Here is a 24,785-nt window from a genome sequence, read left to right on the forward strand (position 1 = left end):
CTGGCACTTGGTGAATTAATCTTACGCAGGTGTTCAAAATGACCGTCATTGGTTTCGTAGTCACAGATGACAGCTGTAAGCAAATGATTCATAAGAACCCACCAAAGTTGCTGAGTATACAGATTTTTCGAACACACTATATTTAAAGAAGCGTGACCTGTCAAGTTTCTGTATGTTAAATTTAAAAACGATACTACGTTCAGAAATCGTTTTGTATGTCTAAGAACGGACGGAATATTAGCACAAGAACCCTTTCAGCAGCGATGAATAGTTTAAATTGTGTTTTAATGTTGAACATATTTTAAGAGACCCCGTATCTAATGCACACAAAAACCACAATTTTACTTTAAAACAACGTAAAGTCCTACACATTTCAGTATATATTTTCCCATAACATATTAATTAGTAATTAGATCATTCCATAATTAAGGAAAAGACACGAAGAGTATATTAAAAACTGCAGAAATATTTTTCGTGATTCACGTAAACAACGATCCTTGACCGTGTTAACACAATTGTCAAAATCATGACATATTTAAAATTTGAACATAAGTAAACGCTCCAAATACTGATGACAATGCATCCACATTCGTGCCAAACCAAAATCACTTCAAAAAACCTAGCATTGTCAAAGGTCAGCATGAACTCCCATCATTTTTAATTTATTATTGTGAATTTGTAATGTCAAAGTCTTCAAAACTAAAAAATCAAGGCGCTTTTTAAAACTGATGATATAACGTCTGGATCCTGATTAATTCCCTTAACTTCTTCACTTGTGACACACAACACCACCCTACATAAAAATAGCTCCCCCCCCCCCACATGGACAGAGTTTGTAAGGTTACGCTGTCTTCTGGGTTGCGTCGTGTACTCTGGTACAAGTATACCAACGTTTCGGAGATCATTTCTGCCTCCATCATCAGGGCGATGAGACTAGACCGCGCAACAAAGAAAGCCAGAAGACAGTCATCTTCAAACTCCACGCCGTGAAAACCTCAAATCCTAAACAGTCTTCAAACCGTCGCTGAAATATTGGCTCCTTAAATGTATGTGACCTACAGAACAATCAACTGTGGATGAAATGTAGACTGCAATTTGTTTTACGTACTTAACAGCAGGAGATATTTAATTTGATACACAATTACTAAGGCTTTAACGTCTCTTTTCAAACTTTACCAGCTTACTTAAGACGTCTTAACTTCTGTCAGACAATACCAGTCCATCCACAGACGAGAGGTCGAGTTAACAGTAACAAAGGTTAACATAAAAGTGAACTAATGTCCCGTTATACGCCACGCAGGCAATCAGGGGGTGAGGTGGGGCGAGGCGGTACTCTACTAATTATCAACTTCGGCACTGGACGCAGAGGCTAGAGGAAAAGAATTGTCTGCCCCTGCCGGGGCACAAACCATGGTCTTCCAGGCTGTAGTCACTATATTGACTGAACTAAACCGGATACACGAAGACCATTTTCACAATTTGCGACTTAATTGGTGTTGAAATACTATCACACAGAACTAAATCGAAAACAAAATAAAGAAATGTATACTTAATAAAATCTTCTCGAGCCGCGTCAACTGGTTACTTTAGTAAACCGACGTTTCGGAAACCAACTGTCTCCATCACCAGGGTTCTGATGTGACTGGATCGCCTGAGTTGGTTCCCGAAACGTCAGTTTACTAAGGTAACCAGTTGACGCGGCTGATTGCCCGAGATGTTGTTATTGATTGTAGTCGCCGCGTAAGTCTCAAATCCTGTATACTGGATTGTGACGCCGTGTAGCCTGTGGCTACAACAACGTTTAGGAGTAACGCCTAACATCTACGTTGATGAAAGACTATCGACTTATAACCCGAGTCTCATAAACTTCAGCAGCAGCGAAAGCTTCATTTTATACGCCAGAAGCGTAACTTCTATCTTTGACAATGGAAGTTTGATTATTTCATGGTTCAGCTACCAGACAAATAGTCTTTTACCCTGAATATGAAGGCGATACCACCGGAAGAAATATCTCAAATTTCATTGTCTACCGCGGGCTTTTCGTACAGAATTTGCCTTGGTTTTAATCTGAAGGACGGCATCGGTCAGGACACGAACGAGTACGATGTCGGACAGTTCAGATGCAGAAGTATTATTTTAACAGTAGTCTGAAGAAGAGCCACGGTGGTCTAGCGGTTAGAACGCTGGCCTTGTAATCCTGGGGTCTCGGGTTCGATTCCCGGCGGTGCCCGAATTTATAACTTGTATTGGGCAAGGCCGTGGTCTAGGCAACACGGAGTTTTCCTCCGTGGCATCCCAACAATTACTCCATTCACACACAGAAGAAGGCAATGGCAAACCACTTCTGGATCATCTGCCAAGAACGTATATGAACAGGTCCCAGTCCGAGAAAAGGATGGAAGGATCCTGTTCATATGGACCTGTCGTCAGACAGAACACTAAATAATAATAAGATGAGGTGGTCTAGCGGTTAGAACGCTGGCCTTGTAATCCTGGGGTCTCGGGTTAGATTCCCGGCGGTGCCCGAATTTATAACTTGTGTTGGGCAAGGCCGTGGTCTAGGCAACACGGAGTTTTACTCCGTGGCATCCCAACAATTACTCCATTCACACACAGAAGAAGGCAATGGCAAACCACTTCTGGATCATCTGCGAAGAACGTATATGAACAGGTCCCAGTCCGAGAAAAGGATGGAAGGATCCTGTTCATATGGACCTGTCGTCAGACAGAACACTAAATAATAATAAGATGAGGTGGTCTAGCGGTTAGAACGCTGGCCTTGTAATCCTGGGGTCTCGGGTTAGATTCCCGGCGGTGCCCGAATTTATAACTTGTGTTGGGCAAGGCCGTGGTCTAGGCAACACGGAGTTTTCCTCCGGGGACTTCCCCGGTTTCTCCGTGGCATCCCAACAATTACTCCATTCACACACAGAAGAAGGCAATGGCAAACCACTTCTGGATCATCTGCGAAGAACGTATATGAACAGGTCCCAGTCCGAGAAAAGGATGGAAGGATCCTGTTAATATGGACCTGTCGTCAGACAGAACACTAAATAAATAAATAATAGTCTGAAGAAACACAGAATAATGATTGAATAAGAAGGAAATGTCGACACCCGACATAACTACATCGATGTGTAACGACGACAAAATTCAGTTTCAAAGACTGGGCAAAGTCCCCGAGAAATACAATTTTTCATATTTAGTCTAAAATGACCTGACCGTGTCCTGTCCCTCAGTGTGAATCCTTTATAACCCGGAGATAGTTAATTCGACCCCAACAAACCATTTCCGTAATTCTCCTGAGTTTCTTCAGATGGGTGCCAGAACAGTATCCGAAACAACGCGAGGGTCTCCTCCTTTCAAAACCCTGCCAATTCGCTATTCATTATCACCTTCCCATTCGACTGTAGTCTAAAACTGTGTTACTATGCAACTAAAGAATAAATGCAATCACAGCACGGAGACTGGTGTCCTAGCCATGGTGTTGTTTTCGTCAATCTATCTAGGCACTGCTAAAATGGTAATTTAGCATCGGCCACAACTGCTTCCTCTGTCGTCCTCAGTGTCTTTAATCCGACGCTAATTAATCCATGCATTCTACAAAATGTCGTTAAACGAATAAACAAACGTCCTTTGTAGAAACCTCGTTTTATTTCGCTTCACAGATATTGCGTTTTTTCTTACAAATCGAAGGTTTGTGGCAACCCTGCGTCGAGCAAGTCTATCGGCGCCATTTTTGTGTCCCATTTTTTTTAATTCTCGCATTGTTTTTTTTAGACATAATGCTATTGCACACTTAATATATCACATTATAATACGAAATAACTTTTATATACACTGGGAAACCAAAAAATTCGTGGTCTGGAACCGAACCCGCAATATCTCCGAGGTATGTCTGTATCGGGTCCTTCAATTTAACTCGACTACGTGTGTCCTCCAGCGAGACTGTGATCTCTTTGGGTATACTGTTATTAGTTGCATGCTTCATAAATGTATTCGGCTGCTTGAGTTAATAAACTGTGATCCAGGCTGTAAGACATTGAACTATCCACATGATAAGGGGTCAGAGAACACAAACAATTACTCAGCACATACCAACATTCAAAGAACATCTCTGCACGCGTCCCTAATAAGCGCCCAGCCCAGAGGCGATTTTGGGATACGTGTTCGAAACTATTTGCTCTCGGCACGTCGGTAGCACACGACAAGCTTTTAAGCCCTTTAAACCCTCGCTTCTGAGGGCATAAGTTGACGCCACACTCAATTCATCAACTGTGCTACTACGCGCTTGTGTTCTTGAAGTCCAGTGTCTTCAATAACGAAGTAATCTCATAATATTGCTACCTAACTCTACCGAGTTTTTGCTACAATCTGTGAAGTGTGTACTGACTACAATTCTCCACGTCTGTGTTGTGTTGGCTACAAGAGGACTTCAGTTTTAATTCGTAAGTGTACTACAGCTCACAATCGACAGGCTTCTGATAGATCTTGTATCCCTCCGCCATCTTGCTTCCTGTTAACGCTCCGTAAATGCTAAGTCTATTCATGACGTATTATTTCCCAGAATGCTCAATTTATCCGCCATACTCGTATAAACAGACTTGTACAATTTGTCACAGTGTAAATGCCTGGTAATCCCAAGCTTAATAATAAAATTATAACATTACGGGTAACTAAACATTATAATACGTATGTCTCTTAACTTCATAAAGACATTCTTGCTACTTTCAAAGTTCACTTAGCACGTTACACGCACAAATAATTTTAAATTTGACTTGCGATATAAAACTAAGCAGGTCTGCATCACACAGTTTCCATTTACCCTAATAAATTCCATTTTTACTGGGAAATTCTTTTACAGAAATGTCAATGTAAGCTTTTCTTCTCTTCGATTCCCGAAAATATAAATATGTCACTGCAACCAAACAATGCTTCGTCAAGACCAGTGGTATTCAACCTGGGGTACGCGTACCACCGGGGGTACGCGAAGACATCTTAAGGGGTACGTGAAATTTAATATATATATTATTTTATGATAAACACTGAATAATCAGTAATGTAATTTATTTAATTTATTTTAGATGTAGATTATATGCTATGCATAACTTGAATTATACACCAACAACTCTGGGGGTACAAAGTTGAAGAGAAATTATATCTGGGGGTACGCGAACAAAAAACGTTGAATACCACTGTTCAAGACAACCGAGTACAGTAACAAATACGAAGCAAAATGACGGGAAGCTAATTCAAAATAATATTTTGTAAGTCTCTAATATAATATACGAGTAATGGATATTAAATATTAGGTCTCATATTTAAGAAGACCACATGGCAGCACTGTGTTGCGGAGATGGGGTGAAACAGCAACGTTAAAGCAGCGTTGTTTAGAGACTGAATAAAACCTCGAAAATCACCACTTAATACACCGAACTTCGTGATAGATTCTGTAGATTCTTTTATTACGTAACAACGCAACTGTACAGGTCGAATCAGATTCGAATATGGTCACGACTGAACTGGTAACAATTTCGAAGACGACGATGCCTTATTTAGGGGCTGTAGACATTTATCTCGGCAAATTCAGGAGAATTACGAAAACCTTCAGTAGGCATTCTATGCGTTGAACCGCGACTCATGCATGATGACGTCCTTGTACCCACATGAACTATGGACCAGTGGTATTCAACCTGGGGTACGCGTACCTCCGAGGATACGCTAAGACATCTTAGGGGGTACGTGAAATTTAAAAAATTATATATTATTTTATGATAAACACTGAATAATCCGTAATGGAATTTATTTAATTTATTTTAGATGTAGATTATATACTATGTATAACTTGAATTATACACCAACAACTTTGGGGGTACAAAGTTGAAAAGAAATTATATTTGGGGGTACGCGAAGACATCTTAGTGGGTACGTGAAATTTAAAAATTTATATATTATTTTATGATAAACAGTGAATAATCAGTAATGCAATTTATTTAATTTATTTTAGATGTAGATTATATACTATGTATAATTTGAATTATACACCAACTACTTTGGGGGTACAAAGTTGAAGAGAAATTATATCTGGGGGTACGCGAAGACATCTTAGGGGGTACGTGAAATTTAAATAAAAATATTATTTTATGATAAACACTGAATAATCAGTAATGTAATTTATTTAATTTATTTTAGATGTAGATTATATACTATGTATAACTTGAATTATACACCAACAACTTTGGGGGTACAAAGTTGAAAAGAAATTATATTTGGGGGTACGCGAAGACATCTTAGTGGGTACGTGATATTTAAAAATTTATATATTATTTTATGATAAACAGTGAATAATCAGTAATGCAATTTATTTAATTTATTTTAGATGTAGATTATATACTATGTATAATTTGAATTATACACCAACTACTTTGGGGGTACAAAGTTGAAGAGAAATTATATCTGGGGGTACGCGAAGACATCTTAGGGGGTACGTGAAATTTAAATAAAAATATTATTTTATGATAAACACTGAATAATCAGTAATGTAATTTATTTAATTTATTTTAGATGTAGATTATATACTATGTATAACTTGAATTATACACCAACAATTTTGGGGGTACAAAGTTGAAGAGAAATTATATCTGGTGGGTACGCGAACACAAAAGGTTGAATACCACTGCTATAGACAACCTAACCGTTTAGACCTTCACTCCTCTTCTTAGGGCCAATAAATTCCACCCAACTTTACAGCGTAGCTCGCAGCTTCAAAAGAGGGAATGCAATAAATATTTTGTGTGTAAAATGACAAAGTTGCAAGACCTGGGCCTCCTTAAAATATAAAAATGTTACGATTCTGTGACACATTTACGCAGCAAATTTCCTGTAAATCATTCCCGAAAAGACCTTCCATACTGAAACTGTTTTGGACGTTTTCGTGTTACTAAAAATTACATTTGTGGTTTCGAGATCAGAGTTACAAGGGTCAAAATAGTCTGGTATCGTGGACGTACAACTTCGGTTTTCGCGGATAAGCAACGTCGAACGTTAAAAATTATCCAACGTTTCGTTAAACACTGCATTTGCCGACATTCCACTTAAAAGAATGGATCTTGTGTGTGTAGTCGATTCCTCTAAGCACCGATCTAAGATTCACTCTCTCGTAACTAACCCCACTTAACCCTGAAGATAGCAACTGCAATATTTGACGAAAAGTTGTATAATTTTCAACATTCCACGCGGCTCATCCACTAAAGCCGATGTTAAACACGTAACTCCAGCTACAAAAATTTACGCACAAGCAATGCCATGGATGTTCGAACGTTTCTTTATTTTCTGTCAGAAAATAGTTTTGCCCAAAGTTCTGCGTGGTTAGACGATGTCTTGACTCAACCCGGTCAACGACTTTGCTCTTACCGGCGAACGTACTGCCATAGACGTCCCAAAAATTGGTGCACCGGGTATTGGTTGGGAAGCCTGTGGGAAAGAGACCGCTGGGGAGACCTAGACGTAGATGGGAGGATAATGTCAGGCGGGATCTATGGGAGATAGGAGTTGAAGGAGACTGGATTTTGTTGGCCCAGGACAGGGTCCGGTGGAGGGCTTTGGTTAATTCGGTGATGAACCTTCGGGTTCGGTAAGCCATCTAGTTGGTTGGGTCCACTATTTGGGAAGCCTGAGGGGAAGAGACCTCTGGGGAGACCTAGACGTAGATGGGAGGATAATGTCAGGCGGGATCTATGGGAGATAGGAGTTGAAGGAGACTGGATTTTGTTGGCCCAGGACAGGGTCCGGTGGAGGGCTTTGGTTAGTTCGGTGATGAACCTTCGGGTTCCGTAAGCCATCTGGTTGGTTGGGTCCACTATTTGGGAAGTCTGAGGGGAAGAGACCTCTGGAGAGATCTAGACGTAGATGGGAGGATAATGTCAGGCGGGATCTATGGGAGATAGGAGTTGAAGGAGACTGGATTTTGTTGGTCCAGGACAGGGTCCGGTGGAGGGCTTTGGTTAATTCGGAGATGAACCTTCGCGTTCGGTAAGCCATCTAGTTAGTTGTTGACAGGGCCGCGTGATAACGAGGGGTAGAGGGTGGAGACGGCTAGTGCAGAATCGGCGACGTGTTTCCTAGGGCCAGACAGACAGCCGGTTGGAAATAGATTCTTTCCAGTATGACGAACAAGAGAGAGAGAGAGAGAGAGACAACATTTACCCCACACGTAAAATATCTCTTCTCTTAAAGCCAAAGTGCGCCAAATGTGCTAGATTCGAGAGTGACGCCGTCTGGGCTGTACTTTTAATACCGGTGCGGCCAGACACAGCAGTAAAAGTTCGCGTTTCGTGCACCAGACCATTGTTTCTCACACTGAGACTCGGTAGGACGTAAAGCGAGACAGAGCGGGGGCTTCTATAATTATTTACCCACACACTCAGGATCGTCTATTATACAGATACAAAATTTAAGACTATTACCGACCAAGTGCGGAATATTACCACATTTATACGCCATTTCCCCCACCAGTTCTGTTTAAAAACATTCTGAGGGAGATTTACAGCTTTATTTAAATACAGTCCACACACAGGAAGGCAGATTGCCTCCCTAATGCTTTCGACCTAGGATCGCTCGCGTTCTTAACGAATAACGAGACCGCCATGGACAATTTATTGAGATTTCACAAAGTTTATTAGAAATTTTAGGCAAACAACCACTCAATTACGTGGTAATTTTGTTCGTCATAATAGGTGATTAAAGAGTATAAAAATGTAGACTATGTGTGCCCCCGAGAAAACACATGAGCGGGGCACAAAATGAGAACCCTGGACCCCGATTCTATTCAGAAATAAATGTCGTTAACACCTCAATCAAACAAGAAAGTATGTAAACATTTCACAACTTAATATTTTCATTTGTAGGTTTCTTTACGTCTACCCTAAACGAAGAACACGCCCCTCAGCCGAGAACGTGCTGCCATCTATCGGTAGTCCTAGCAACATGTCTGCGATATGAATCGATAAAGGCTGATCGATCTTCATGAAATCTGGTATGGAGGTTGTAATATTACAGGTTACTATTATATTATTTAAAACGCTAGTGAACATTTCTTCTAAAATATTTGTTGTGAGATGTGTAAGAATTCTTTTCTCAATTCACTAGTTTATTTAACGATGCTGTCAGTAGCTGACGTTACGTGGCGTCGAATGATCGATTGTATGATAACAAGAAATTAACTGGAAAGTGTGTAGAGCCTTGTAGAAGTTTACCAAAGTTTCAGAGGTCCATGCTGCTTCCATCGTCAGGGCGTTCTTATGATGGAGGCAGCAAGGACCTCTGAAACGTTGATAAACTTCTACCAGACTACACGGCGAAACAATCCAGAAGACAGCCATCTTAGAAAGTATTTACGTGGGGAAACGACTGGGACAGCCAGTCACTAAGCCGACATTCAAAACTGGAATGCTAACCACTCTGTCGTGACGTTGAGCATTTTAATTCACGTTCTCCGATTCTCGTCAGGTACACTACTGGTATGCTTCAAATTACATACCTATTCAGAATCTTGGCTACCTCTCGCCACAACAGGTCGGAAAAATCGATTCATTAAAATCAGGTCAGTCCACACACAAAAGAACATACAACACGATTGTCACATACGTTCAATTTTTTTTCTTTTCAACATAAAGTAAAACACTGTAAAATGTCATCAGATACGATTTTGAAACAATCAAGGTTACGTAATTACGTCTCGAAAAGCGAGTTTGCGAATCGGTTACGGGATATTAAATGCGTGTACCCTATAGCAGTCGTCACCAAACAGCATGCTTGAAGGTCAAAGCTAAATCGCACAGTGTTGCAACACAACAGCCCGACACCGGTCCCTGTCCTCCGCCAAATTAATCCAATCCACACCCCCAAACACTACTTTTCCTCCGGCCAATGGTCTCTTTTACGTTTTAACAATAACCTGCCCGATGCATACCACATTCCCCCGCCCATCTGATAATATTCCTTGACTTATAGCCGTAATATTATTTAATAAACAGCATAAATTATTAAGCAATATTTTCAGTACGGAGACGCGGTCTATGTTGCGTCTTAAAAATGACAAGTGACGCTCGTAGAACGGTGCAAGGGACTCTTACTCATGGCTGTTCCCTTTAGGCAGGGGTGGCCAACCCAAATGATCTTTCGGGCCACTTTGGAAATGCATCATAACTCCGCGGGCCACATATAAAATTATATATCCCCATATTAGATTTAGATACACTATAGACATTTTTTTGGAGTGAAAAATTGAAACATAATGAGTTATTATTATTGTGTTTACTATTATTCTTACATGTAAACATAGATAATATAATAATAATGATAAAATAAATATATTTTGTAAAAGTGTGATGAATCTCGCGGGCCGGAAAAATGTTCAAGGCGGGCCGCGGGTTGGCCACCCCTGCCTTTAGGGGTTCGGAGGGGGGGGAACGAGACAGTCACATGCATTAAAATTGGGGTGATTTTCAGGAGTAGTGGTAAGGTAGCGTTAGGAGGCGATCATCTAGAGTGTGGGAGGAAAACAGCGAGACCGTGGCGTCAGGACTCGACCGTGAAGGTGAATGAATCGGTCGTAACAAGTCTCTGATACGAGATAATGAGAATCCAGAATTCGAGACAAACGAGCATCGGCAATGCGTAAACTCGTAAAGCGGATGACGGTATTTGGGTTTTCGATTCACTGAACTGACTCCTCGAGTCGTGTCACTGCACTTTCTTCGAAAGTTGCAATCCTGATAAAACGCGGTCAGTTACGTTGCACACACTGTTCTACAATAAAACTCAGGATATCAAGAATCTGAGCTGACGGGAGACTTCGCCTGAAGGCGGAAATCCGAATCACGCGCAGGCGCAGTTAAGAGCAACGGTTTCTACGGTGCCCAGAATATTGCGTCACCACATGACAAGATTCCGAAACACCAAAGTGGGGTAAGAGTTATGATGAACAAGAAAAATTGGTCAGGATTCCAGCTGCTTGGCTGACCAGACGTGGTGGCGTATTAAATTAAGGATAATTGGGGTTCGGTACTTTTGAATGACATATGTTCGGACACAGATCTATATTACAAAGCGTGTGAATCTCTACGAAACCAACTTCAGAATGGACGGATATGAGATTATTTTAAAAAAAAAAACTTTTTCTTCATTGCGATGTATTGGGGCGAATGAGTGACAAAGGAGGAACAGATGCAAACATATTTATTTCCAAAGGGACACGTGTGGTGCAGTTAGAAATCATATTACTGAATATTATTATTTTTATCGTAACTACATTTCCATTAAGAAGTGTATTTTTCATTCGTAGGTCTATTGCAGAACCTCAGAGTAAAAACTATTGTCACGTTTGTAATAACATTAAATCCAACCCTATGAAGCCAACGCTCATCTTTAAACATTCATTACACATAACCTCAAAAAACACGTCTGCACTGAATTTACTGAATTTAATTCACGACATCTACACAGAAACACTTCTTATACGTATGATTTATTAGCCCCAATGAGAAAAGCATCATTTTAAATCTAAGTGATTTTTAGAAGGTTCTTCAAATATAATTTATTTTTATAATGGCGCTTAATTATGGACCTGGATGTTAATATACACATAGCAAAACCGGAACATGATAAAAATTATATTCAATCTTTTCTTACTTAACCTTACGCACTAATTAATTACATGCAGCAGTAAAATCCAAACCCAGGATCAAATCACGTAAATGTCCTTGCAGGCATTAAATAATGCTAAAATATGAAATTGTAGGAAAATAAAAAAATCTAGGTCTTCCGTTACACTTATCTTCCAACATAAATAAATAAAAAAAATGTTGTGCCTACTGCACAAATTTAGTCAGACCCACTTCAAATTAAAGCCCATACTACGTGAAATTTATTTATGTAGGCCAAAATGACAAGCTGCTTTTTTGTTTAATGTCAGTAGTTCCAAAGAACCTTGAACAAGCATGTTTTAGTCACTTCCCATTAATGTTCATTACGTAACTTTACTCCTTTTCGAAATATATCCATATATATATATATATATATATATATATATATATATATATATATATATACTGACCAATTCTCAATTGTTTACGATCCCTGCCAACAAAGTGCCCAAGTTTTGAGTTCACCCCTGAACAAACATTTATTTGAAAGCATAAAACTAAAACCAAGAATCACTATTTACTACCAAACATACATCTAGAGCATTGTTTAGTTTCAAAACCAAACATTGTGGTCTCATTATTACACAACAATTTAAACTTACCACCACCATGAGTGCAGAAACCCCGGGGGTTCCCCTAATGTTATATTCTTCTCCCATCTTATCTGGAAATAGAACAGGAACACATGTACGGGTTTATTATAACAGGGACATTTTTTTATAGAACTTCTAACTACAAACGTATTTTTTTCATATTTTATATGCATGCTTTTCAGAAATATTTCGTATTCGCAACTGCTGTACACATTTCAATGGACGAATTGTGTGTGCAATACGTTAAGTAACTTCAGTTCCGTAAATTTTACTCTTACATATATTTCGTTACGAGGCCGCGAAAGATTAAATCCACTAAAATATCGCGACTGGCTGCGGCAATTCAGTGGTTGTCCCCCTCTCTTTCCCCCCCTCCCCTTCACTTCTACAGTCAGAGAGAACACGGCGTCCCACGCTAAACCCAGTATTGATTTTTGTACAGGATTCAACCCCCACTACCACCCTACTTCACCCCCTATCACTCGACATTGTAACGCGGAACAGTTAACTAATACACAGAGCTAAAACAGTTTTACATACTACGCAGTCTTCTATAACAAACCACTTCATGCTTTCCCTACGTACAATAAACAATTGGCATTTCATTATTAACGTTCGCCATCACTTCAAGGTCTAATTCATTTCCGGAAATCTTTGTACAAGAATGTTGTGCTCTGATTGCTAGCGAATGATGCGGAGTTGGGACGAGTTTCTATAGCTTGGCAGTTCCTACATTAAAAACTTAAACATGGCAACCTGGCGTCCTTCAGAGAGGGTTTGTAGAACATGAGCCCAACACCCCATCGACGTTATGCCCGTTACCCTTTATTTCTATTGTCAAGGGGGGTAACAACTAAAAATGTATGAAAGAACCTGGGTTACTGCCAGGTATTTCCCCCCTTTTAGCAGGAAAGATTCAGAGAAAGACGTAGCATTGTTCTCCCCAAACATACCACAACTATTCAACCTCCTGTTAACTCACAAATACTAAAAATGTCTGCCCCATGAAAGATTTTGGGTCGCAGCCAAGTCTTTCCAGCGTTTATGCTTTATTTAGGACTGGGTAGCTAAATCTACACAATTATAACTTCAAGCAACAACACAGAACTGGGGCCAGTTATCAGTGTACGATCTGGATAGGGTACTTCCAATTTCACTAAGCGCCAACTAGTGGCAAGACCACGTGCAAGTACAAACTAATGTTTATTGTAACAACATACCTCTGACAGGAAGGTTTGTGCTGCTTTTTGAGCTCCTACGTGTAATAAATATTCGTACACGTATAACGCTAACCTAGAAGGAAAGAAACCCTCAATTAACAACACATAAACAGTCTATCATTACAAATTAAAGACGATCATGTGTTTAATCACAGCACAGCCACGAGTTTTGCAGAACACTGTCCAACACAAAGCCTTCTGGAAGACACTGCAGTGGTACATGAAATACATGCTGAATAACTAAAAAGGGACTGAAACTCCTTATTTATAATATTATAATGACACAACACAGTTCATATTCTGAAACACTTTCAAAATACACTATTCAATTAAGAGAACCTATTTATCTCGTCGATCAAATTCGTCGCAATCACGCGTCGAAAATGTTCAAACAATGGAGAAATGCATAAAGAACTCGTGATGGCTTTGGATTTTGTACTTCACTCGCACAGACCTCTTAAATTTTTCCTGGTGGCAAATACAATAACCACAGCAAATAGCACAGTTCTCGCACACCAGACGAAAGTCCCTGTTTTAAGTTGTTTATAAATCTATAAAAATCAACCGAACTAAATGCAAAGGGAGCGGGTATTCATAGCAGCTAGCTAGTAGTGCCAAGCTGTGGAGCATCACATACCAGCGCACATGAACGTTTGTGTTTACAAAAGTAATGTAAACAGTGTGTTGAGGGAGTTATCATTTTCGGAGGTATCACTTAAGACGCACACTTGACACTTCTAAGTTGTTGAACTGACTAGCATTACGGAAATTAAATTCCACTTCTGAAGCACGTTGCGTAACTAGTGAAACGCCATCTTGGGAATCACATTAAAACATCACACGATGGCCACATGAACAGAGAAAAGTCACCAAACACGACGAAGGAGACACACAGCGTCACAACACTTTTCTTTTAATTTCACCACACCATGAATCGGTGAGTATGAATCGCTCATTTACTAAGCACTAATACCACGTTGAATCACTCAAGACATACTTACTTTTCACGTGCTTGAGCATCTGAAGGTACCGCTGAACCTTTCCCCTTCGCGTACATATTGTAGACTTCAACTGTCACGCACCTGTCAGACTACCAAGGCCGTCAGTGACCCCGTGACCATGGCAACGTCAAGGGACCTGTCAAACGCGGACTGCTGATTGGCTCTGCTGCTCATTTGGCAGTAGGGAACCTCACTACTATGGTTTGCGTAAGCAAGGAAGATAGACGATCCCCTGCCATTGGTTGAACCATTATAGAGCCCGGCTGTTCCACTCAGCGCTCCCTCCCCACGGATATGAGCACGATTTCTGTTTAGATTACCTGGTTCTGTACTATACTCTCTGTAACTAAATTAGTAATTTAACTTTTCGGGATTTCATCAGCTCAGTTTAAATATAAGGTGTGTCCTTAATAAATAAAATGTATTAACATTACTAAGGACGTGGGAGGATAAACACCAATGTGTTGATCCATTAGGGGAGTGGTATAATAGATACGAACAGCGCGGTAGAGAGCTTGAGGCGCTTGACCAGGGTTTACTGCTCCACCAGAAGTCAATATCACAGATTTTGTCCCAACTTACGCTATGCGGTTTTAACTTTCTTAAACAATTGGTTTTGCATTTTCATTTCTTTGAAAAATGACAAGGTACAAAGGAAAGGAAGTCTTTATTCTTTCCCAAAAAAATATTTTTTTATAATGGATAAAGGATCAAACATTTGTTTATTTCTGAGAAGAAAACGTGTATTTAACGACAAGTGCGTAATTCACAGTTCGTATACAAAGGACGTCCACTACTCAAACACCCCGATCTTTTGTGATTGTAATTGCAGCTTTTGTTTGTTTGTTTGTTTCTGTATGTCTCTTCTCTGTAGTAGTAGTAGTAGTAAATCCCTAATTCGGTTAAATTCACGTATGGAAGTGGTTTATAAAAGCAAATAAACCAATAATAGTAACAACAATACTTCAGACCGGATGTCCAGTGTCTATCCACCGGACAGGGGCGGAGATCCTTCTCTTTACACCACGCCCAGACCATTTCTCGGATACCCAACCTCTTTTCCAATATAATACGGCCGCAGCATGAAGCACATCCAGGGGTCGTGCCCTATTTTAAGGTGCGCTGACACAAACTTACCTTTTGTTATTTAATTGGTATATAAAACAACAATAAAACTTACAAAATTTTTGTTACGAAGTAGATAACAGGCTACAGGCTCACGCGCTGTCCGTAATGACAAAGCAAAAACGATAGGCCTATGATGTAATTGTAGCGTTGTCGTTGGTACGCCTGACAACTTAGAGCTGTTTACCGCGTATAACCTCAAAATATATTATGCAGTTTATGCAAATGGCAGGATTACTTACATGAGGTAACTAACAGTTTTCTACCACAACATACCTGTCACTAGCTGTTCATAACAACGGCATAACAGAGGCCTTGGTATATTAGTCATTTCATTCAGCGAAATAATACATTTTTGTTACGTGAACTTCATAACGTCGCCTATCACAGCCTTGCTTTGAGTTTGGAATGTTCCTAAATCAAATCCCGGCTGGTGGATTAATTATTCTGCTTGTTTCTTATGTTGTTACTTAGTGAGTGTAGGAACGTTCTGGAAAAATGCCTTAAAATAGAGCATGGTCGCTTCCTTCCACGTTCTTTTGAATTCATGATTCATAATCACCCTGCCAGATCTCATTCGACACTACACAACATTCGGAGTTAACAGTGCGTCGTTAAGTAAACCATAAATCAATTAAACATGTTACGAAACACGGTTTTCCTGATGGTTTCGCCTAACCATGAATCCGGTTCGAAATCACATCCCTCAAGATACAACTCAGATATTTTCTCGGTGGATCTTCGGAACACCACAAAACGAAAAAGAACGTTTGATCTCCTCTAGCATTGATTCTCGTTATTTTTGCCAGTCACAATGATTGATTCTTGGGTTAACGAAGCTGTTCCAGACCCTAGAAATTAGTTCGAAAACCGTATAAATAGATGGAGAAATGTGTAGTTGAGTTGATGGAGTTTCGTTATATTTCGCCACAAACCTCTACCGTGCTTGAAATAACGTAGCGCTTGGAACAATCTTCTTTCACAAACATGAAAAGAAAGATATCATACTAAGACCAGTCAGGAATGACTATGGTAACAATGACAGAGAGTTAATAGTTTGCGATCGCTTTCCGCTCCTTCGGCCCTTGCATACACACAACACACAGATTCCCCTCTAGCCTTGTAGCAGCGTTGCCAGCTTGTGTACAGGTAGGCCTATAGGAATGGTGAACGATTTTTACAACATTTTCAACTTGTTTCTTGTAACATCCCTGTTACGAAGAAAAATAAATTAATATTTATATGAAATTAGTGCTGTTGTCTTTCTCATTTTAGCACTAATACTGAATGAAATGTCTAATTGTAATTAGTGTATTACATTTACAAAAACAAATTGTGAATAACTTATATCCTCCTTATTAATATGCTATTACGTATAACTAGAACCAAAAATTATTTCTTTTAAGAAGATTCAAATGTATCGCTTAAGGAGAATCCATGTAATACGCCTTCTATTTGAATACCGTGCATTTTATTTCTTAACTGACATCAGATCTTTAGAACACGTAAGTATATTGCACGACATCTGCAGTGTTTATTCAGTTTTAGAACAAAAATTACTTTTGTACAAATCAACAAAGTTTATAGTTCCACTTACATAGCGGCAACGTTGTATGTAGGCCTATACGAGGACCTTGGCCGAACGAGACTCTGGGGCGTAGATCATGGGTTTTCTTCTTTCCAGGCAAAAGTTTAAGAGAGTGGGGATGTTGGACATTTCCCCTCCGTTGCAAGTGCAATGGCTGGAGCCATTTATTTGCAGGATTTCCTCTGATGCATATGCAAAGAACAAGTCTTCGAGCCAAGTGATGGAGTCATTCCAAAGACAGACGAATAATTGTTTCGATTACTCGGATACTGTATCTGTGGACAAGTGGCAACCAGGACCAAGTTTTTTTTCGAGTGAAACATATGTTGTTACACGAGTTGAATAATTTTGAAGACTACAAATATAACATTTATTATTTTTTGAGTTTTTGACATTGGATTTATTCGTACGTGTGACGTTACTTAAAGAAAAAAGGTTTTAGAAATCCGGCACAAAAACTCCATTAAGGCCAAGACCCAAAGTGGATTTTAAAAAAAAATGTAGATACTCGAATTTTGTGACTGGATTGGGACTTGTGATTGAATAAGGTATCTTGCACGTGAGATGTGGGTCACATATCTTTTTTAAGTTCACTGGGTTTGATGATGGCTGTTTTCGGACTCACCGCCTTGAAAACCTCGAATCCTGGGTTTATTTTCCTTGTCTGTGAAATATGCTATTACATACGCAGAAAATGTCCTTGAAAAGTATTGGCTAAATCCAGGTTCTTCGTATGTCCTTGCGCGGAACAGAATACATCTGTCGACTAATTTCAATTAAAGATCAGCTGGACAAATTTTATGGTGTAAATCATTTCAAAGGATCCGTTAATTACGATATTAATATCTATCTTTACATAAAAATTATTGTACATGTATTTTAAAACGTAGGCTTACTTTCAAGTTCTCGTTTTGAAACAGAAGTTCTGGAAAGTAATTAAATATCCATTTTTTTTGCAGGTATTAGAACTACAATGTACTATTTGCGAATTACGAGGCGCGTCCACAAAGTAAGTTTCCCACTCGTCCCACAGTTAGCAAACCTTATATTGCGCGAAGCGACTGTGCGTACGTGATAGAGCAATGACGTAGCATGGCGCATGCACTAACGGTACTTCCCGCGTTCTCACAGTAGCATTGTTGCAGCTGTTGAAGATGGAGGTTCTTATTCCAGCTCCCGCCGACTGTGAAGTGCGGTCAGTGATAACGCTAGGCCGCACACGGCTCGACGGACAGCAAGTCTCCTGCAGGAGTTCAGCTGGGAGGTGTTTAATCATTCACCCTACAGCCCGGACCTCGCTCCCAGTGATTTCCATCTTTTGCTACACCTCAAGAAATTCCTGTCCGGTCAGCGTCAGCGTTTTGAGAATGACAGAGAGGCGGAGATGGTTGTCACACAGTGGTTCCAATCCCAGGCGGCAGACTTCTACGACACAGGTATTCAAAAGTTGGTCCCACGGTATGACCAATGTCTCAATTCCGGTGGCGAATATGTTGAAAAATAGCTGGACACTTGCTGTATCTGTTGCAATAAATATTTCCATGAAATTGTGTTTTGTTTCTGTAAACGGCCCCAGGGAAACTTACTTTGTGGACGAGCCTCGTATTTCAAAGATACACGATTTCTAAAATTTGTGTGTGAAATTTCACGAGTTACTTTAGTGTACTTTTTTCTTTTACAATACGAACAAAAATTGATTTATTGATTTTAGCATCCTTGCTTATTCAATGCTCGCTATACGTACGCATAATGTAGAAGACATGTTTGTGCGTATGATTATTCTCTGAAACTACAGATTGATCGAAAAATCACGCAATTCATTAATAACACATGTCAAAAAAAAAAAGTTAATTACGTCGTACACATTCCAAACTAACGTACTCAATTGTGAAGGCCGACCGGAACTATTTATGTCCTGCAGACTTTGTGAGGCACGGAAAGAGTTCACCAGACGAGATATTGTCGATTTATTTGGCACTGGAGAATCTGGTAATGCATTTCCAAACTCATTCTGTGAAGTTAAGAACGAGATTCCAGCGTTCGACAATTAACACTCGTTGCACTTATGAAATGGACATATCTGCTCACCAAAACCCTGTACGCATTCGTCTTCTCCCCCATGCGGGCTACATGCCCTGCCCATCTCATTCTCCTCATTATGAAACTTTATCCAGCCCCTAGTAATTCATCCCTCTTAGGTCCAAATATCCTCCTCAGACACCCTCAGTCTATGTTCCTCCCTTAGTATCAGAGACCACGTTTTACACCCATACAAAACTACGCGCAAAACAATAGTGTTGTATATTTTAATCTTTACGTTTTTAGACAGCAGACGAGAAGACGAAGGATTTTGAACAGAATGGAAGCAAGCATTTCCCGAATTTAATTTGCTCTTAATTTCCTCATGAATCAAATTTTAATTTGTTACTATCTCTTCCAAATATCTGAACTTTGTCACATTTTCAAAGGATCCGTTAGCTATCTCTTTTTACCATTTTCCTTGCATTCTGGTGACGAGACTAACTAACTAACTAACTAACTAGATGGCTTACGGAACCCGAAGGTTCATCACCGAATTAACCAAAGCCCTCCACCGGACCCTGTCCTGGACCAACAAAATCCAGTCTCCTTCAACTCCTATCTCCCATAGATCCCGCCTGACATTATCCTCCCATCTACGTCTAGGTCTCCCCAGCGGTCTCTTCCCTTCAGGTTTCCCAACCAATACCCGGTGCACACCTCTTGCCCCATCCATGCTCGCTACATGCCCAGCCCATCTCATTCTCCTCGACTTAATCACCCTGACAATATTGGGGGAGGAGTACAGATTTTTAAGCTCATCATTGTGCAGTTTTCTCCATGCCCCATCGACTTCTCTCCTAGGCCCAAATATCCTCCTCAACACCCGATTCTCAAACACCTGCAATCTGTGTTCCTCCCTCTGAGTGAGAGACCATGTTTCGCACCCATACAAAACAACAGGCAAGATTATTGTTTTGTATACTTTAATTTTCAGTTTGGTGACGAGACATCAACATATACTTAGTTTTCTCTGTATTTACTTCTATACCCACCTCCTTACTAGCTTCAATCAGAGCTTTTGTGTTATTCTTTGTGGTATTTATATTATCCCCCAATAGATTTACATCATCAGCGTATACCAGAAGCTGATGCGTCCCATTCAAATTCAATCCTATCGGGTTCTCTTTGACCTTTCTAAAGCAAAGTTGAAAAGCAACGGTGATAAAGCATTTTCTAGCTTTGGACAACTTCGAATAGGTAACGTCTCAAACAAATATTTACCTTCTCTGTTATTTTCATTCCAACAAATTTTAATAAGCCTAACTAGTTCCATGGGTGTGTCAAATTCAGTGAGAATACTGCACATTAAAATTTTGTATTAAGTTGGTAACAGTGATATGCCTTAATTACTACAGTCCGTTGCATCGTCCTTCTTGTAAATTGCTACGATAAGAGAATTCTTCCACTACTGACGATATTCTTTCTTATTTAAAATATAATTAAGAACTTTAGGGATCTACACTTTTTATTAATAAAAGTAAATTGAAGGTCACATTATCCGTGGTGTCTGACTGAGCTCCACGCATTCATTAACTAGTAAGTGTTTAGCTTCATGCCCCGGCCGGTTTATCACCAGAAAAAGAGGCCACGGTACCTATTGGACAATAATCTGAGGGTCACATTCCGTTTGCCATTGCCTGGAGTCAAATCCCGATCGCCCATTCCGCGAGACAGTCACTCAATATGCAAGCTGAACTATTTTCACTGAAACGGTAAGTCCTGTGTGGACTAAGGACATTTCGAGGACATAAATCAGGAACTGTCTACAGTTAATATTTGTTGTGTTACCTGTATTTCGTAACTGATTTTAATTAAGAAGTTCACTGACGTAGAAATAAAACAAACCTGTAAATTTAACCAAATATAAATGAGTAACAATTCATAAAAAGTCTGAAGCTCCAATGGTTTAGACAATAATTTGTATTATCCGTTCGTCTGGTTATACTGGTCATGAATATTATGTGATTGGGGTGTACTTTAAAATCGTACTTTTAAACTTCCTTCGATCGGTAATACCAACATGACGGAAATGGCCAGGGTTGGTCAGACTAGGATAAGATAGTGTTTTGTTTTTTGGTTAGGCATGAATAGGTTAGAATAGCGTAGACTGGGCTAGGTTAGGTTAGGTTAAGTTTGTTAGGTTAGGTTAGGTTAGGTTATGTTAGGTTAGGTTTGGTTAGGTTAGGTTTGTTAGGTTAGGTTAGGTTAGGTTTGTTAGGTTAGGTTAGGTTAGGTTAGGTTTGGTTAGGTTAAGTTTGTTAGGTTAGGTTAGGTCAGGTTTGGTTAGGTTAGGTTTGTTAGGTTAGGTTTGTTAGGTTAGGTTAGGTTAGGTTAGACTGTATTGGGCTAGATTAAGCAAGGCCATAACAAACACGTTATGAGATATTTCAGTAGTATCCAGTAACCATGGTAACGAAATTAAGAAAGGAAATTATGGTAATCTTATGTAAGGTGGGTTGTGTTAGGTGAGGATAGGTTAGGTTATGTTTTGAAAGATGAGGTTAGGTTAGGCTGGGATACGTTGGGCTACGTACTTTGAATCCAATATATACAGAGATCGTGTGTGTAAACTCTGTATTCGGGTACGAATTATACCTGTGTTGTTGTATTTTATCTGTTCAAAAATGTAAAAATATTCTTTTTCGTTTCAGGTGCAAGAGAGAAAACGGTTTTGACATGATATCAGAAATTAACCAGAATCATATCCTTGCTTCCTTCCACGATTTATCATCCATCGATGAGAAAAATATACTCATTTGGTCTTTTAATGACGTATGATGTGGTATCCAGCAGCAAAGACCAAAGTATCGTGGTAATACCTGAAAAAAAAAACAGTCATTACACATCACAAAATGGTGGAAAAGAAAAATATTAAGGTATGTAATAAATATATATTATTTATTATTATTTAAATCTTGTCCGTCTAATCACAATAAAGTCTTATTAAATATTAAAATATTACAATAATTAACATTTAAAATATTTAAAATATTAAATGATGTTCTTTATCGAAATATTCGATTTTATATCGAATTTTTCGATAAAGAACATCATTTAATATTTTAAATGTTAATTATTGTAATATTTTAATATTTAATAACACTTTATTGTGATTAGACGGACAAGATTTAAATAATATATATTTATTATATCACAATATGACGCAACTTTACCATCTTATGTAATATAGTCCTTATGTGACAAAATCGTCAAACGTACTCAGAGGACTAGTAAGTGGTTTCCAAACTAGATGGCGCGCTCCGAAGGGTGAGTGAAAAATAGGAAGTGATACTCTTAAATCATGGGAATGCTTTTCTTACTTGCCTGCACAAAGTTATGAAACTATCAGCTGTTTACAACAGTACAATTAATAGCAATCATGTAGCATAAAGATTACACAGTCAATATACGAGTAGTAACACTTGCAGGTGGTATTATGTAATTAAACTGACCCGAGCGCACTGGTTGTTTTACCAGCAAAGACATTCAAAATACGTGTCAGATTTAGGGTTATTAGTATTCGTTGTGGCCTCGGAGTCTATCAGAATCGCCTGATATAGTATACGTAAGAAGAGCGTAGAGTTCAAACGCACTGCGAGTAAAAATACCGATTCTGGGTTTATAAAAGAGTCTAAAAGTGGTAAGTATGTCAGAGACAGAAGAAAGACGCGGTTCTCCTGCCGTGTGAAAAAAGTGAGGAAATAACAGGCAGATTTCCTGACGTTCGGTTTCACTCGTAAACAAGTGAACGGAGCAGACCGTCCACTGCGAGTTTCACGCGGTGATGTTCCAGCAAATCGTGGATTACACGCACGAAATCTGCGCAGACGTTTAACAAGACTTGCAGCTCTTGTGGATAGGCCACTAATATCCTTTGAACAAAAATTGTTAGAAACGCGGAAACAGATAAACTTAATTAAAACAAAAACTCGCTTCTAGCCTCGTGTTCCGACCGTATATTCAACTGTAAACTATAAAGAGATATTTCTGCCACCAAAGTGCGTAGTAAAATAATACAAGTTCTGTCCACCGCGCGCTGGTGAATGATAATCTCTGGTCAAACTGTAAGGACAGGACAGGACAGAAGCTTTGTCAGGACACGTGAGCGCAGGGAGTGGGTCCTCGCGTAAACATCGTGCAATGTGTCAGTCATAGCAAGGCTTTAGCATCACGTGACCTTCAGTCACATTTACGAGCTGTGCCTTAAGAGGCCGCACGATTAACGAACTCCGTAAAACTTCGCCCTTTGGAATCGCAACTGGCCTGAGTTGAAATGAACAGCAATTAGATCAAATTACCGTAATAGCTATCAACTTGAATATGGCTTACGAGTTTCTGTCAGAGGTTTATAAGGGCCTGGGCGTGTCTGGTTGCAGAAATGTCAGAGTTTGTGTCGGGTTAAAATGACAAGAATCAAATGTTACGTTAAATAATTCGGTTTGTCTCAGGCCATTATATTTTCGCAAAGGGAAAGTTAGTTCATATTTTTAACACAAGAGAACGCCAATGGAAACTCTCTTCCAGTTGAAGTGAGAATACTTGCGAATCTAATAATCCTGTATACGTACATTTCAGCGTACAACAGCACGATAATAATACTTTCATATTAAATCAGTCACGAAGACAAAAGTACTTGTCTCTCTTCTGATTCAGCGAATCCTACAGGAACATTCCTATGACAGCAGCAAAGATACAAGATATGATATGAGGTTTTTACGGTCTGGCATCGAACATTGTGGTATTCTGCGATATAATGCAATAATATTTCGTATGTTTCCATTTCTGTCTTGTATATGGAAACAATTTCCTTCGAATCGAATCACCTACAAGACTAGACTACATGACGTCACATCTAGAAAGGTTACAAGATATTACGAAGTTGCGACGATACGTGCTTTAAGTTTAAGAATGGATCTAAAAAGACAGTGTGGCCAACATACGAAGAAGAAACCAGGGGAGAATATTTCTGGTAGAAGATTCAATGAATTAATTTACATATCCTCAACTGTATGGAATTTTGATACAGAATATATAAGTTAGGTTATGTCGCGTAATCATAAATATTTTAAGGATTTATACCGTCGGATTTTTTCCAAGCAATTCTATGCAAGCAATATGTTAATGAAATACAATTTTGTACTGTTCTTCATTTGTTGAAAAGAATTCATGTTTTCCTTAGAAGATAATATGTTTTTTTTAAAGATAATGGAATAGAAATGAGACCATTTCTTCATAGGGTGATTCATTTACACTGTGACGTACATTGAACACAGTGAGTCCCCCGTGAAAGGGCAGCGACTATAACTAATGCTCCACGTACGTTATTGGAGACATTACTTCTTTCGCTAAAACATCTGTCTTACATAACTGGTTTGAACGTCTTTTTTAATTTTTACTCATAATTTACGATCACCAAAAAACTCTTTATTGAATTTCAAAAACGTAATCATTTTATACAACGGCAACAATGA

At 39.3% G+C, this 24,785-nt stretch overlaps 1 protein-coding gene and 2 long non-coding RNA genes across 13 annotated transcripts in view; 1 reads left to right on the forward strand and 2 right to left on the reverse strand.

Moving 5' to 3' along the window:
- Window positions 1-14,729, reverse strand: part of Ssdp (Sequence-specific single-stranded DNA-binding protein) — a 167,003-nt gene extending 152,274 nt beyond the window's left edge. For 7 of the 11 annotated variants that reach the window (XM_022073946.2, XM_022073945.2, XM_022073941.2 and 4 more), the window contains exons 1-3: window positions 14,520-14,727; window positions 13,519-13,591; window positions 12,308-12,369 (exon numbers count right to left, since the gene is read on the reverse strand). In XM_022073946.2, the coding sequence (XP_021929638.1) occupies window positions 12,308-12,369; window positions 13,519-13,591; window positions 14,520-14,575 (191 nt within the window). In that variant the 5' untranslated portion in view covers window positions 14,576-14,727. Of the gene's footprint in view, window positions 1-12,307; window positions 12,370-13,518; window positions 13,592-14,519 lie in introns of all 11 variants that reach the window. The other 4 variants (XM_022073944.2, XM_087354318.1, XM_022073940.2 and 1 more) reach the window with 2 other exon arrangements.
- LOC110834597 (uncharacterized) overlaps window positions 3,975-24,785 on the forward strand; it is a 34,477-nt gene continuing 13,666 nt past the window's right edge. Inside the window, exons 1-3 of the long non-coding RNA XR_002544647.2 lie at window positions 3,975-4,448; window positions 8,907-9,034; window positions 21,966-22,190. This is a non-coding gene — a long non-coding RNA (uncharacterized LOC110834597). The remainder of the gene's footprint in view (window positions 4,449-8,906; window positions 9,035-21,965; window positions 22,191-24,785) is intronic.
- The window catches only part of LOC110834598 (uncharacterized), an 82,339-nt gene continuing 79,603 nt past the window's right edge, over window positions 22,050-24,785 (reverse strand). The window contains exon 3 of the long non-coding RNA XR_002544648.2: window positions 22,050-22,133. This is a non-coding gene — a long non-coding RNA (uncharacterized LOC110834598). The remainder of the gene's footprint in view (window positions 22,134-24,785) is intronic.

Source organism: Zootermopsis nevadensis, unplaced genomic scaffold (genome assembly GCF_977971745.1).
Source record: "Zootermopsis nevadensis isolate Lab colony 2312 unplaced genomic scaffold, Znev_1.0 Znev_ptg000023l, whole genome shotgun sequence".
In the NCBI taxonomy this organism is placed as follows: Eukaryota; Metazoa; Arthropoda; class Insecta; order Blattodea; family Termopsidae; genus Zootermopsis; species Zootermopsis nevadensis.